Source organism: Manduca sexta, chromosome 3 (genome assembly GCF_014839805.1).
Source record: "Manduca sexta isolate Smith_Timp_Sample1 chromosome 3, JHU_Msex_v1.0, whole genome shotgun sequence".
Lineage (NCBI taxonomy): Eukaryota > Metazoa > Arthropoda > Insecta > Lepidoptera > Sphingidae > Manduca > Manduca sexta.
The window spans coordinates 8,438,971-8,455,508 of NC_051117.1; the positions used below are offsets into that span (position 1 = coordinate 8,438,971).

Here is a 16,538-nt window from a genome sequence, read left to right on the forward strand (position 1 = left end):
ATTAAATTTTTCAACTAATAATCGATTTGTTTTAGACGCATTAAAACTGAAAATCATCTGTTATTTATTTCTAATAAATATGATAATATTCAATGCACATTGTTGTTGTTTTTTTTAACTCCTTCCCCGATAGTAAAACTAGGCTACGATCATGCGACTTCGCTTGCCATCAGGTGTACTGGAGTTCACTTATCAAGTCCGTATAACAAAATAATAAAAGAATCGTAAAAATCGGTTCACTCAGTCAAAAATTCCGAGGTAGCAAACAGAAAAAGGTCGAATTGAGAACCTCCTTTTTATAGTCAGTTAGAAAGAGATGTAAATTATTACACCTAGTTTTCAGTATTTTCATTTCTCTTCAAAATGTAAGATCAAACTATGTAGGTGTATCGTTATCTGAATTATTGTGGGAACCTAATGTTTTGTATAGATGAAAGTCATGGGAACTTGGTGTATTGTGCGCGTGGGATTCATTTGTTTGACTCCGAATGTGTGTTAATAGGTATGTGATTACGTTTTTAGAATGGTTGTTTTTGGAACGAGGATCTGAGGTAGCTTTTTGTTTGTTTGGACTTAAAGGCGTAAATATATGCTCTGTGTTATTTACTGTCCTACTGCTGGGCATCGGCCTTTTCTACTACAGAGAAGGATTAGGCCTCAGATCACCACGCTAGCCTAGTAGTGCGGATTGGCAGACTTCACACACCATCAAAATTCCTATCGAGAACAGGAAGAAGGTGAACTTACGCAGGCTTCCTCACGATATTTCCCTTCACCGTTAAAGCAAGTGATTCACAAAGAATACTCATATAACCTTAGAAAACTCAGAAGTGCATGCCGTTGGGTATTGAGCCTGCGGACATTTGTCTCGGAAATCTGTTTCTCTACCAACTAGGCTATTACTGATGTATATAATATAATTTAATGTATTTCTTTTATAATTAACAATGTGCAAAATAATAATTAAAATTGATAATTATATCCGCCTGATGTCCAATCAAACAGGAATCTCATTGCCAATAGGCATAAGTTACATTCAAAGTAATTCTATACATAACCTCAAAAATAAAAATCTTTAAGCTTACATACGGTATTACGTACAGGTTTAAAAATATATCCACCGTCTAGATTTTTCCAGAACATTCGTTGAGTAAGTTTAACATTTAGTTCCAAGCAATTTATATTAACTACTCATTTCACAATACCGCTGCGTTTTAGAAAGTGTCTTGGGTTTACGCAAGCTACTTTCAACCTAGTAAGAGCCTGTTGAGCTAACGCTATACTTGGAACCCAGAAAACCTTGCTTTAAGATTGGAACAAGCTGCTCGCTTGATGGCAAGGTACCTTAAACCAAAGTGATCAAAAATCAATACAAAGGTTAACTTAGCAATTTCAAATGGCACTATATAATAATATCAGCCCTGTATTATATTGTTCCACTGCTGAGCACGCGCCTCCTCTACTACTGAGAGGGTTTAGGCCTTAGTCCATCACGCTGGCCTAGTGCGGGCAGACTTCACATACTCTCAAAATTCTTATAGAGAACTTCTCAGACATGCAGCTTTCCTGAAGGTGTTGGATAGTTTCTACTGTTTATGGGCGGTCGTATCGCTTACCATCAGGCGAATGGCAAGTTTATCTAGTCATTCAAAGCAATATAAAAATTACTGAAAGAGAACAATGACGTTACCAAATTCCCAACTGCTGACGATATCTCGCAATTAACAGAATGAGGAAACAAAAAGTGGACATTGTTACAAAATGGTCGTATTTATACGGTATTATTTTGTCATTGCAAAATTGATTGCGAGTGTCGACATATTTGTAAATCTCTGTGATATTTTAGTTTTTGAATGACAAGAGGTACATGTTTGCTTGGTAGTAAATCAACTGGGCTATGAAGTAAAATGGCAGTAGTCTAGAGCATTGGTCCTATAGTAGCAACACTATTCAGCGCTTTGAAATATAAAACTCTAGAGCAGTTGTTCCTAAACTTCTAAGTATTGTTACCCCGTGATCTACGTGGAAAACTAATTTTACCATTCAAAATATTATCAAAACAAACAATACAAGCCAATACAAACATATTTATTGATCATAAATCGCACAACAGCGTTACACTTTTAATGTCAGCTCTGTTAGGCACATTTTTATTTTACTATCGTATAATTAGATTCTTTGTTAGCCCCGTGAAATAGCTGTGGTAATTACCCCCAGGTTAGGAACCCAGGCTCTACAGGGTATTGGGCTATGGAGTGGCATTAGACTAAGGCATTGCTTTTCAAAGTGGTTGGCGCATCCCTAAGGGAGGCGTGATAACATGTAAAGTCGAGCGTTTATGAAGATTTTGTCAATTTCTATTCCTTGATATAGGTGAGCCCCTGGCTTCCTCTTCCTTGCGTTGGAGACAAAGGAGATGCGTAGACATTTCTATTTTAGGCAGCAGGTTGGCGGAGAAACAAAATTCGGAACCCCTCGTCTAGGAGAAATTAGAAGCAGAAACGAATGGTGGTACTGATAGGTCTCTCAAGGGACCGTCTGGGTAGGTACCGCTGAAACGTCTATTACTACCAGGCATCAGTGTGTTGCTGTTGTGTTCTGGTTTGAAGGATATTGTAGCCAGAGTAATTACTACGCACGAGACTTAACATCTTAGATATATGTCTTAGGATGACTTGCGCAATGGAGTGCCAGCAAGTAATTAGTAATTTAAAGTTCTGTAGGTGTTGCTACTGTTTTTAAGCGATCATATTGCCCAACAACAGACGAGAGTAGCTGAACCATGCTGATCCCGTCATTCAACTGCAAAACAAACGATGGTCGCAGATTCCAACGCTGTCAAGTCATGGAGACGCACCTCTGACTTTTCGAAATGATGTGTATTCGTTGTTATTTGATTTATCAGTAAAGGAAAACATTGTGAGCAAAAACATGTAAAGATATAGGTCTTCTCACCATGTCCACTTTTACCAAGGGATTTTACAGAATAATTCAGAAGGTAGATCTGTCAATCCGTAACTGGCCAGGGTGATAAACGAAGGCCTAAAATTACTTAGTCTTACAATTCCCTGACGAGAAAAATGTTGTTCAGAATTGAATTTACTTTTTTGCTGCTAAGACCTAGTAATTAAACTGATTTCGTTACCACCAACAAGACAATTGTTCCTCATTCTCTAAAGTATTAAAATCCCAATTGTCCGCGTGATTAGTTCCCGTTACATGACCCATTGTTTCGCGTCGGGTGATATTAATCGCGCTGCCCGCCGGCCTGACAGCTGCTCCGGATTGCTCTGCCCCATTGGCCTCTTGAGGTCGACTTATTAGTTTTTATAAATTATTAAAAATAATTAAATTGATTTTATTAAAATCTAAAGTAAAAGTAATTTTCGAAGGACCTATGATTAGGAGGGAACACGCGCCCAGACAAACTATTTCAAAGCCTGATGATGCGGCAAAGAAAAGAGTTGGCGAACCTATAGAATCCGGCCGTGATGGTTTTAAACTTCAGACTGTTGCTTCACATGCTAGCACGCCTGTTTCTGTTAAGGAAAGGAGACAATTTCCAGACATAATAATCTCTCTCCCATATAATTGTTTTAATAACAGAGTAATAACTATTTCTTATACAACATAATACCTAACCCAAAAGATCGCTTTTGTTGCAATATACTAAAGGAAAATAAAACATAATTTAAAAACAAATCAACTTGACTCATCTGTATTTCATGAAATATTATAATTGACGCAATTTAAACCTTAATAAAACATGAGAAAGATCGAATAGAGGTGACTTAGGAACAACTTTGCATTGTTAGTACAATTTTAAAACCCATTGAATATATTTTGCGTCAGTTGTATCCTAATTATGTTGTTAAAACAATATTAAGTAAAGACATTGTGTTATGTTTTGAGACTATTGGTTGGGTATTGTATTGCGCCTGTGGTACGATTACTGTTCTCAGATCTCGGGTTCGAATCCTGGGTTACACAGAGTGTTATTCGATTATTAATAAATAAATAAATTCTACTCAACAAGCCTGAAATCTGAAATTCGTCCTCGATACGGGCTCACCTCGAAAGGAGCAGAGGCGCAACTAGTACATCAAATCGCTATATGTATTCCATTCCATGACGAAAAAGGTATAAGCGTAACTACTGGACATAATGAGACTTTACATCTCATGTCTCAGAATGGCGAGTGCAGTGGAATACCAAACAAAATTTTGTAATTCAAGGTGTTGGTGTGTTTCTACTGTTTATGGATGGTCGTATAGCTTAGCATCAGGCGAAAGGCAAGCTCGTCTCGTTATTCAAAATAATAAAAAAAAAATTTGCTATATAGGGAATAAATTTCAGATCCCAGATTAATATTAAGTAGGAAATCAAAATGCAATTACCGCAATTTGACTCTTTCCTTTATTAACCAAAAATCCCCACAAGTAATATAAAATCTCTCGCTAAAACCTAAATTCATGTCATGTCGAAACATAAACTTAATTATGAAATTAGGTTCTAATAACTAGTATTTATTTAAGGCTGGGTTTACCTACTTCTTTAGGTTTTTATCGCTTTAATGTCGTAATTTAACAGGAAATAATAGTTATAGTTGCAATTATAATTAGTTAATCTTGTTTATGGACCTACGATTGGGAGACCTTACAAATGGACCGTTTTCTTTTATAAGCACTAGAAACGTATCAACAAAATTGGCTGCAGATACTTATGGGCAATGGTGCTCATTTACCGTGGAGTGAAGTGATTTTTTGTTACTATGAAAAAAATAATATAATTACAATTCACAGTCCCTTGAATGCGTCCAGTCCAACCTTTTGACTGCCGATCGTTTTTGACAGTTTATTATTTTAAATATGTAAGCATTGTAGTAAATTAAACATTGTAGACCTGAGTACATTGATTAATTTATATTTGATATAATGATTTGACCAATATAATCTAAAAGAATTTTTATTTAAGTAATTTAGATTAAGTTAATTTTTTTTAAAACTCTTAAAGCAGAATAAGTTTATTTTCCAAAAAGATTACATCAGCAATAGATTCTTAAAAGTTCAGATGATAAAGGTAGAATTCAGAAAACATAATCATTTAAATGGTTTCATTTCCCTCATCATTTATCTGTAATGCGTGGTGCACAATAATATTTTCGTAATGTCATGTTTGCGTAGTATTATAAATTTATTTCGGACGCAATTTTCAATAATCTGGGTCAGCACTATAAATACAACGCATAAATCGTAGCGTAATCATAACAATAATTTAAAGTTTAGCGTCCGCCAGACTCCATTACCTACTTGAGATAATAATACAAAAGGCTAGATAACGTTTAAGCGAATGCAAACAAATACAATTCACACGCAAAAAACATCAACCATTCACTTTTTATTCAAGTTAAAGAAGTTATTATTTCCACGCAATGCCAGGTCAAAGGTCAACGTACATACAGCCTTAGTATACTCACTTCAGAAGCCCAGTGAATGTGCCTCGTCTCGGCCAAAACACTTCTTTCCATTATAGAAAAAAAAACAAAACACAATTCGGAACTGTTTCACACCATTTCACAACACTGGCCACTTATTTCGGAGCACTAAAAAAATTCGAAAATTGAACTACGACTGACGAAAAAAATCGATTCGTTTTCTAGACAGAAGCGCGATCTGTTTTGAATTTAGAAAATAGTTGCCGCAAAAAGTGTAATTGGCCGCGTCCGTTGCGCGCCTGCGCCGAACACTCGTCTGACTCACCGGCGGCGGTTCGCGATTAGACACAAACTATGACGTGACGCTATCCAAATTTCCATGCATTTTTCACAGCGCTATCTCGATAAAACAGCCACTATCTGACACGGCCGGCAAACAGCTGATGATAGGTAGGTAAGGAAAATCTGTTATTACGCTCGATCGGGTTAGTGTGCCGGCCGAGATCGGCGTATCTCCCCTCTCGCTCTACATACAGGGGACTAGATAAGTGGCGTGATAATTTGCATCTGATAGGTTGATAATAATTTCCTTGTTTTTACAACCTGTGGTTACGGTGAAAGCAATTATTTTTATTTAATTAAAACCGTACATGCGCCGGGAAGTTTTTGTTTGCGGTAACTCTAGTTTTGTATGAAAAACTCTATAATTCGGCCGCCGGTGAATAGGTCGGTATCGAGCGTTCAATTACGAAATTTAATGCAGCAAATTGAGACGGTCCGACATCAAGATCCAGGCCGCCGTGAGTCACCTCGTTGCACGTACAACAACACAGTTTTTCAACACACTAACATTTCTCATGACACTGTAACAATGTTGTTCCAAATACAAATCACGTGTTTAAAAAAATATATATTATCTATGCCGGCGCGAATGACGTTCGATTTATAAATTTGACAGCTGACAGTTTGATTATTTGCAAATAATTCGTTGTTTTTGGTACGGTCGTGGCGCAGGGCGATGGCCGACTAGGTGTAAGTGGTGCGCGTGGGAGTGGTGGACGCCGTGACGGCAGGCGGCAGGTGGTGGGATCAATACCACCGTCTGGGGCGCACGCACTGGCCGGCCGGCGCCTACTTCCAACTTATATTTGGTTATATATGTTGTTTGTAGGGTGTGTTTATTTGTTCCGCTCGCGATTATGTTGTCATCGTCACGCTATTTGCTTTGTCTATGGATTAAGTGAGCTTCAGTCTGAGTACGATATTGTATTTTATTCCAGTAATAATTTTATTTATCTGCTTTAAGTGATTATTTCTGGCTCATTACAAGTTCATTATTTCCTATTGACAATATATTGTTTTATGTATTAGTATGGATTACTGGGAATGGGTCTCTTGTATTACTGAGAGGGTATATCTTAGTCTAGACGCTGGCCTACGTAATTCTTACGTATCTGGAATTCTTAGGTAGTACGTAGGTTTCGCAACGATGTCTTCGCGATAAAAGCGTGCGGAAATCGTTAAAAAATACACATGTAAAATTAAAATTCAAAGGTGTGTTAAGGTTTTGAACCCGCGAACCTTCATTTTCGTACGCTCCATTCCCAATTAGGCTATTGAATAGGCATGAAGTTGGCTTTAGGCTGGCCTTACTGCACTATGATGGGAATTCCCGATGCAATATAGCTTATTCTACTTTTTACTACTGGTATAGAGCACTATAATACAATATAAAAGTATACATTTACACCTAATTGGCTTCTCCATGTTATCGACTAACAAAATACCATTGTAACTTTACTAAGCATGTTAATAAAAAAAACACAAGTACATAGTAAAGTTACAGCAGGTAACTCTTCTTAAATGGTAACTGCTCTTTAAATTGACGATTCATTTTATGGGTAATGATTTTTTATGTTTACTAGAATGTTAGACATTAAAATTAAACTATTTTTCGGATTTTATCGCGGTTTTAATTATTTTAACTTTGACTTTTACGGATGAACAACACCTCAATCCTCTCGTGACCATGAAGGCTGCAGAGTCTTCGAAACGTCAGGAGAAAACTAAAATATTAAAACCACGATAAAATCCCAAAAATAGTTTGGGTGAATCGATTTTGATGATTCTTTACTTGAAAGCTGGTACTTCCCGTGTCGTCTCATATATATTTAACTGTTGTTAGATCTTTGATTTTGGAGATATATCGGAAAATTCTCACAATGACGTTGTCAACTATAATATCCTCAACGTATACTGATTTTTCCTAACACAAAAAAGCAAAAAATAAAATCTTTTTAACAAACAAATTATGCCGCTTTCAAAATTCACTAAAAACTATTAATAATTTACTTGTATACTGGTTTCCAATTTTATAGTCTGTAACGAAGAAGACCGGTAAAGACCATAATACTAGTGAAATAAACATAACCGTTCCACATGTTTGCCCGCGAAAAAATGTATATTCATCAGTAATATTCGACGACACTAGACCAAATACTGGATTATCCCTCTATTATCGAATTAGCTAATGAAAATATTCATCCTATTATCATAAGATTAGGGTTGTTTTTATCCAATATAGAAACGGCGATAATCTAGGTGGGTGTGGAACGGACTGCCGAGATGAATGTTCGCAGGTTCAAATTCCAAAGGCACACACCTCTGATTTTTCTAAAATGATGTGTGTATTCTTTGTGAATTATCGTTTGCTTTAACGACGAAGGAAACATCGTGAGGAAACCTGCACACCTGAGACGTTCTCTATAGAAATTTTGAAGTTATTTGAAGTCTACTAATTTCCCTTCACTGCTCTGCTCCTATTAATTGTAGCGTGATGAAAAGTATACTATAACCAGCACAGGAGTATGACAAATAATTGTACCAAGTTTCGTTAAAATCCGTCGAGTAGTTTTTGTTTCTATAACGGTTATACAGACAGACAGACAGACAGACAAAAATTTTACTAATTGCATTTTTGGCATCAGTATCGATCCCTAATCACCCCCTGATAGTTATTTTGGAAATATATTTCATGTACAGAATTGACCTCTCTACAGATTTATTATAAGTATAGAAGATTATTTATCCAATATACCAAAATAACTTACACAGGTATGGATTTAGTTCTCAAAAAGACGAAGTCTTTTGCAAGTTTTATTCAAGACCGTCCTTTGAATGAAACGTGAGAACGATTTCATATCGAACGTAAACCGCAATATCCGCGCATCGGTTATACAAAGTCTGGCTTTCATCGTAAACTTTATTGCTCCTAGAATTCAACTATTAAAATGGAAAAAAATAGAGCAAATATTTTTTGTACGTTAGCTAATGTACACAGTTTATTTGGGTTACCAATGTAGATTTACTGGTAGGTCTCTCATATGTGGAGTCCGCCAGGGCAGGCTCCACCACAATTTATATTTCTGACGCCAAGCAGCAGTGCCGATTAACGACAGATAATTACCCCTTGGCAGTTGATACAAGTATGCCGGCCTGTTGGAACCGGATATACACTGGCCGATCCCGGAACGCGATACTTACGTGGCGACTATGGCGGGTTTTAACACCTTGTGTACAATGGTCGCTATCCGGGCGGATATAAAATATATCATACTACCAGCAGTGAAGTGTATCTCAGAAATAACAATACCATTATTCCATAGAACAGTTTGTAAACAAAGAATTATACAAATGGCCAACGATATTGAAGTAAGCGGTCCAAATTGAATATCGACCTGACGCTCTGTCGCCGCCCATCTTTGCAAATATGACTATCGATTTGCGTGTGTGACATCATCTTGTTACGACACTCACGAGCTAATGGAGCATAGGTTTCAAATAGGGCATACGTAAAAGGTTTGGGTTAGAGTGCTATATATAGGTAGATCATCATACAGGGTCATTTTGACATTGCGTTCCTAATGACACCATATACTCGTCTTCACCTTTGCGGACATTGTGCTAAAAATCTGATATTTCTGAATGGAAGTATGATATTGCTGTTGCAATGAATTCTTTTGAAGTACTATTAGTGGCATTAGTGCGCTTGAAATTAAAATGAATTTTAATTCATATTTATTTTGTTCGAACTTACACTTTTTTTATTTTACATCTACGGCTCAAAAAAATATTGTATAGTGTTATTTCCAAGTAGATAAGTATGTGATTTCATTTAATAATGCAATGTCAAAATGGCCCTGTATATGATACTTGAAAGTATTAATGGGTGCCTGTTGTGCATCAAGGAAATTATTCTGCCGTGGTATCGAGAAGGCAGTAAGTCGAAGGCGGCCAATATTTTTATTACTAATTTGGAATGTTCCTTAAACGAACTTTCTTCCTATCTAGGTTTCATACATCTACATAAATTATAAATGCATTTTCTTGTTTGATAAACAGCAGTAAGAATGATAAGATAATCTTGGCAGATCCCCCTTTTCTGACTTATCGCCATCTCGATTGACGCGGTAGAATTGGCGAGTGGATTTAGTATAAAAAGTAGTCTTATTTTAAGAAATAGTCTACATTTGACCCCCAAAAATGGACAGGCGGAACACTCTAATAGGGTGGATTCATGACATGAATCTAGTTGTCATTTATAGAGTAAAAATCCATCTATCAGAAAACATGGATATAATGATTTTATATCCACGCAAATGGCGACCACCGTAGACAAGGCGTTAAAACAGCCGCCATAGTGGCGAACGTATGTGTCGCGTTCCGGGATCAGTCTGTGTATATTCAGTTCCAACAGGCCGGCATAATTGTGTCGACGGCTAAGAGCTAATCATCTCTCGTCAGTTGACATTCTATCCCACTCCACTTACCATCAGGTGTAGAGGAATCACTTTCCCGTGCAAAAACGTCCTTCACCTATCTGCCATCACTATCCTACTACTAGCAAAACTGTCGAAAAGTCATAATACCTACTTGCCTAAAACCGTTTACTTTGTCAGTATATTGCCCCAGTCTAGTAACAATCCCACTGGGAGGACCACTATAATATATCTCCCAATAACAACTTCACAATAAACAGCGCCAATCTATTAGAGTCCATATAAGCGTTTATGCCACGCCTTGTATTATGAGCTTTTATGTCAATATTTATTACTTTGGTATTTGGCCGTTCAAGTGGATTTGTTGACAGAAATAATACGTTTCTAGTGGTATTTTTTTTATAGGTACATTAAAGTGACTCCACTGATGTTAAGAGGAAGTCGAGATAGAGTGTGGACTGATGAGAGATTCCTCGTCAATGGACTCAATTATGGTTCAGCATAATTTAATTTTAAAGTTATCGTCAGGCCCTTTACAGTCTATGGGGGCGAATCTTTTTCAATTTCGGTATATCTAATTTAGATCTATCGACCACAGAGGTTTTATGATAAAGCATTTTCAAAAACCTCGCGATTTGAATTTGAAAAGAAACTTAATAATATTACGTAGTAGTGCGTAGGTATAGATGCACCTCCCTGAAACTAATTTTGGCGGCTCCCATGCTAAGATATGTCTTATATCACAGGTTTAAGGGATCTTAGGTACAGACTCAAAACAAATATTTGCGGATGACAAACATTTGCCTTGGTATGGAGACTGGACGCGTAGCATCTTCATTCAGGAAGGTCATTGACCATACTGCCTTAGAAGCTATAAAAAGAGAGGGCGATAATTAACAATGAATTTATATGTAAATTCATAATGATAATAGGTTAGTTTTCTATGTTTGATTTAGTATATTATTTTATATTTAACAGTAAATTATATGAAAAAGAAATCCTTCTGTGAAATCAGCATCAAAATTGGTTGAAAAATAAAGCAGATATTCATGCTTGAATTATTGTTATGAGCAAAAGTGATGACGTGGCGGGGTTACCGTGCTATCTTTTTCTCACTCACGCAGCGTTATGGCCGGTGGCACTGGGTGACGTCACATTTCACTATTGTAATTTGACAACATCCCCTTCCACCAAATTGCAAAGTTTTAAAACTTATTTATTATTGCATGGATTTTGAAAATACTTTTTCCTAAATGAATTTAGATAAAATTTGGTACACAGATAGACCGAGCCCTATATTAACATATGTTATTTTTATCCCGAAAAATATGTATTAGAACTTTATTTTAACATAGAAATTGATTTATTTTCACAATAGAATCTTTACACAATGACATTAATTTATAATGACTTCCACACTAAAGTAAGTCATAAGTTGGGAAATGTCTTTCATAACGAAAGATAATATTATAGCTATTTTATTAAGTTCAAAACTTTTATAACCGACTACAAAGGAGGTTGCTCAATCGTATGTTTCTTTATGTTTGTTCATTCCTGACTGGATCGATAACATAGTAGTATTAAGAATGTAGTGCTGCGGTCCCGGGTTAAATGCTCGAGTCAGACAGTAATATTGGGTTTTTCTATTCAGTATTAATCTGGAATGGAAATTGTACCCGATATGGCGATAGGCTTATCACGTCATGGGACGGAATACAGACGGCGGATAGTGAGTGCTCTGGTACGGCCCTACTATTCGTGGAAAAAGGCGAGTCATTCTAGAATCGAATCCGTAACTCCAAACAGTCTAACCCGCGTCCGCTACACCACAGTGCTCGATGGTTACAATTTTCTTTTTTTCAACCGCAACTAATTTAATTTGCATGTACCAGATTCAAGATAGCATTAAGTATACGAGCCATGAATCTCATCAGCTGTTTTGATTAGCATAATTATTAGCTTCATCGTGAATGCTTAGCCACAAAGGGCAAAGAAAGATGCTTTATCCGAGATTATCTTTAATATCCCTTTTTTGTATTAAATAACGCGGGAATATTTAAAAACAAATGTATCGTGACGCAATTATGACAGTTATATTGGAGGTGAAAAATAAAAGTTATAATTCATAATTTAGCTTGAAAAAAATCTCGTAACTTCATTATTTATTATTGTATTTTCCATTAAAAGTTATAACGTTTGGAATCAACGCCATCTATATTTTTTTGGTTAAATTAAAATTCAATAGTGGTAAATATATTACTAAGATCACGGACTAAAGCGTTGGTTAACGTGATGTTGTGTTTTTCTGCTCAGCAGCAGCCCGGAGTATGTAATTTGTGCCCGATATGGCAATAGACTCTTCCCTCATCACATCATGGAACGGAGCACACATGGTGAAAAGAGTGTCCAGGGGGCGATTCCCTTCGGGGATAAAGAAGTGATGATTATGTTTTTATGTTTCGTCTCTGCTCACCCTGGAATATCATGTATCAAATTATAATATAAACGCTTAATTACCTATCTATATTAAGCAGAAGAGTTTGTATGTTTGAAAACGCTTATCTCAGGAACTATTCGATTTTGATTTTTCACTAATAGGAAGCTATATTACTTCTGAATGTTGTAGATTACTTTTCACCCCGGAAAAATCCTGGAGAGCGAGCAAAAGCTATTTATAATCCTACTTAATTTTCCTTTAAACCTTATTGTAAAGCCAAGGTTTTTACGACCAGTAAAGGCTGTTCCAGTGTTTCCTTTGCCTATCGCTGATCTAAACGAGCAAACGTGTTCACATAAAACCTTAATAACATTGTATAAAAATATGTTTACAAGCCGTAAGGGGTAAAGAGTTTATTTTAAATGGAATGGAATAAAATTATTACTTCATTCTGCCATGAGCTCGTGAATATAGTTATTAAACTTTATTTCAGATTAGCGGCGATAGCCTAGTTAGAAGTGAAACGGATTGCCGAGAAAAATGTCCCCAGGTTCAAAATCAAGTACCTCTGATATTTGAGTTATGTGTGTATTCTTTGTGAATTATCGCTTATTTTTTATTGTGGAGGAATACATACTACTATACTAAAATACATAATTTTAATTTGCAACACTGTTAAATAAACAATTTAATAAGGAATATTTTGATACTTTAAAATTTTCATAAACACCTAAATATGAATTTTTAAATAAAGTATTCGTAAATCATTGCATATTCCCGCCGTTAACTCATGCGCTGGAAATATCTAGAACTAATTCTCAAAGAAAAAAGGTCTTTATGTGTTTACAATGTTAGCAACTCAAGACTGTGTAAACCGTAAAATGTAGTCCATTATGTCGTTGGTCAAACAGTTGGCCTCAAAATTATGTAGGTACACCATTAAATTAAACATGGCGTCCGGGCTGCAAAATTTTACGCCACAGATAATATTTTCCCGCCAAATTACGCAACAGCGCCAACGAAACGAGGTTGTTGTCCGATTTACTTTTTATTTTTTCCTCTCGAAATAAAACTTGTAAGAATAAAACTTATTTACATCGTTTTAAGGTTTTTATGAGTTTACGTGAAAAAAGTTTTTGTCGTGCCTAACTTTTTCAGTTACTGCGTGCTTGAGGAAATCGGTATTAATAACTGGTACCGGGTAATACCGGTGTTTGTAAACGTTTTTTGTACTTTATACTAATGTTTTTACGTTGCTGAATTGTACAAACAGTGCCATTTGCCGAAATTTTATTACGCTTTCAATGAATATTGCTTCGTTAACTTTTGTAAAATACTTATTTTTGTTTTTTTATTTTCAGTGGCAGTTTGAACTGAGCATACTATGCTACTTTTGAATGAAAATGAGTTTTTCCCTAGTGCTAATTAAGATCAAAAAACTTTTGCTTACGTTTCTTCAAGCAAAGCCTTTGTGAAATATTGATACAATTCACTATAAGCTTAATAACTTCATAGCCTCATGAGCCTGTAGGCTAAATCCCAAAGTGTTAAGTAGAGGCTCACCCAACAATCGAGTTTATGTGCGATCCATGATGTAATAGAGAGCGAGTCTATCATTATATAGGACATAAATTCCAATCCCTCGTAACTCAGGTGGTTTTAAATTGCAAAATTGTTTTTTTTTTTTTAATATGGAGATCGAAACAAGATTTCATTTATACGATCAACCCAACGAGCCAATTTCCAATGTACCAAACAATATCACTTAACGCAAAATGTGCCAGAACATATCGGCCATTCCAACTGATCAACACTGGATTAATGACCCGGCAAACATTTGTCTTCCACTTCACTGGGTATCGGATGTCCTAGCACACATCCCTTACCTTCCGAAACCCGATGCCTTGCTCCACATACCGCATTAAAAAAAACTCCTAAAAGTTCAAGGCAAAACCAATAAGACCATCGACCAATAGCAATGCGTCTACGAATTAATGGATCGACCAATCACAATCGAGCCAGGTGAGCTACCATTGGCTAGCACAAAGTGCGAACGCGCGAAAATGTGAGATTATTTGAATTTTTGCGTTCTTTATTCAAATAGATTTATGGAGATGGAGGGATCGTTGAATGGGATTCAATTCGATTGTGCCTTTCACGTGTACGTGAACAAAGTGGCGTATATTACCTACTTTTAAATTCGTGTAACAAAAAAACGAGGGAATAATTTCGACTGCTAGGGAAAACGTTTTACTGAGGTCTGTTTAAACTCGGTAGGTTTAGATTTAATCAATGAAATTATTTAGTACTTTATTTGTAGTTTTAATAAATTCTGTATTTTCTATTATAATTTAAAGAGCGTTTAATAACCTAGTAATATTACCCTAAATATAATTTTATATAAATACTGGTAAGCAAACGACTTCAGTCTTAAGCTAGATTAATCCATGAAGACAACGGGAGTCATTCACCTTTGCCCTTTTGAGGTCACATTATGTAGGTTTCGGAGCGTTGCTCCCACCCCCAGGGGTGGTTCACACCCCGGCATTATTTGGTTTAGTGTCATACATAACGGAATATTTGTATTTAAAACTCAGGTTCCTGGGAATAGTATGTATATTCATTTACTCTAGAGGCGATTTTTCGATCGTTCGATAAGTTATCTATTAATTTTAATTTGACTCAACGCTCTTCGATTATTTAGCTTTACCAAGAAAAGTAATTGAAACGCACAACGCCAGATGGCGCTATATCAAAAATCAACTTTGATAATTCTTCAAATCTTTTCATCAGATATTGTTTCATCGTTTTCAAAGAATATTTTGTAAGCCGACTTTAGGTCATTCATCATTGCTCCATTGAAAGTAATGCCTACTTGAACCAAAATTTTCTTTTAAAGATATATTTAGTTTAGTCACTACGTTTTTATATTCATTCTTTTATAGACTTTTGATTAAATATTTGAAAACACAACTTAGACGAGATAGGCTTTATATTATACTATTATGTGATATTTGAAGCTTACTTTTCTTTTATAATCCAGAGACACCGCGGCGCATTGTGGATGCAGCGCGAGAATTCACACGGCCGCGTCACAGGCAAACAATAGTTTATCTTTGTGCACACTCGGGCTTATTGCCGTTGTTTTCAGCTTAAAATAACTTTTGTATGCTTATATAAATTTTTTCTAGGACTAGTACTAGTACGTGAATTAATGCTAGTTTTGTCCGATTTAAATAGCCTTTATGAAATTTGATAATCTAAGTATATTGTTGTTTTTGTATTGCTTTGAATGACGAGACGAGCTTTTTCATTCGCTTGATAGTAAGCAATACGACCGTCCATGAACAGTAGCAACACCATTCAACACCTTCAATTACAAAATTTTTGGTATTCCACTGCGCTCACCATCCAAGACTTGAAATGTTAAGTCTTATTATGTCTCTTAAAGACTTTTTCAGAAGAGGTAGATACAGGTGTTCAAGCTTAAATCTGTTATCCGTACCATTAACGCGATGAGTCTAGACTTAGTCTATCGAAATATCAAACACATTTAAATCCCGGACAACTTAACATTTTTTCATAGCAAAAACCTCATGCGAATAACTCGGGAATCAAAGACAAAACTTCATGGTATCAAAAATGCTGTCACTAGCCAAAGATAAACTTCTGTAGATTCCATATTCCAACCTAAATCTTCGGAATAAAATATATTTTACCATATCCAGGTATTACAAAGATGTAAGTAGGAAATGAGGTTAATGCTGATTACACTTCATTATAAGATGTACTCAGTTCCTAATTAGGCGCTGTAGAACTCGTTTTGCGCTCAAATGGTCTATTTTCTTCTTCATATATAAGTTTCTTTGATGAAGTAATGTTGCTCTTA

At 35.9% G+C, this 16,538-nt stretch overlaps 1 protein-coding gene across 8 annotated transcripts in view; it reads right to left on the bottom strand.

The window, feature by feature from the left end:
• Positions 1 to 16,538, bottom strand: part of LOC115442954 — a 95,546-nt gene that overhangs the window by 60,838 nt on the left and 18,170 nt on the right. Inside the window, exons 1-2 of one of the 8 annotated variants that reach the window (XM_030168162.2) lie at positions 6,244 to 6,455; positions 5,477 to 5,672 (exon numbers count right to left, since the gene is read on the bottom strand). The exons of 5 other annotated variants lie outside the window; for them this stretch is intronic. In XM_030168162.2, the coding sequence (XP_030024022.1) occupies positions 5,477 to 5,527 (51 nt within the window). In that variant the 5' untranslated portion in view covers positions 5,528 to 5,672; positions 6,244 to 6,455. 2 more of the 8 variants (XM_030168163.2, XM_030168161.2) reach the window with 2 other exon arrangements.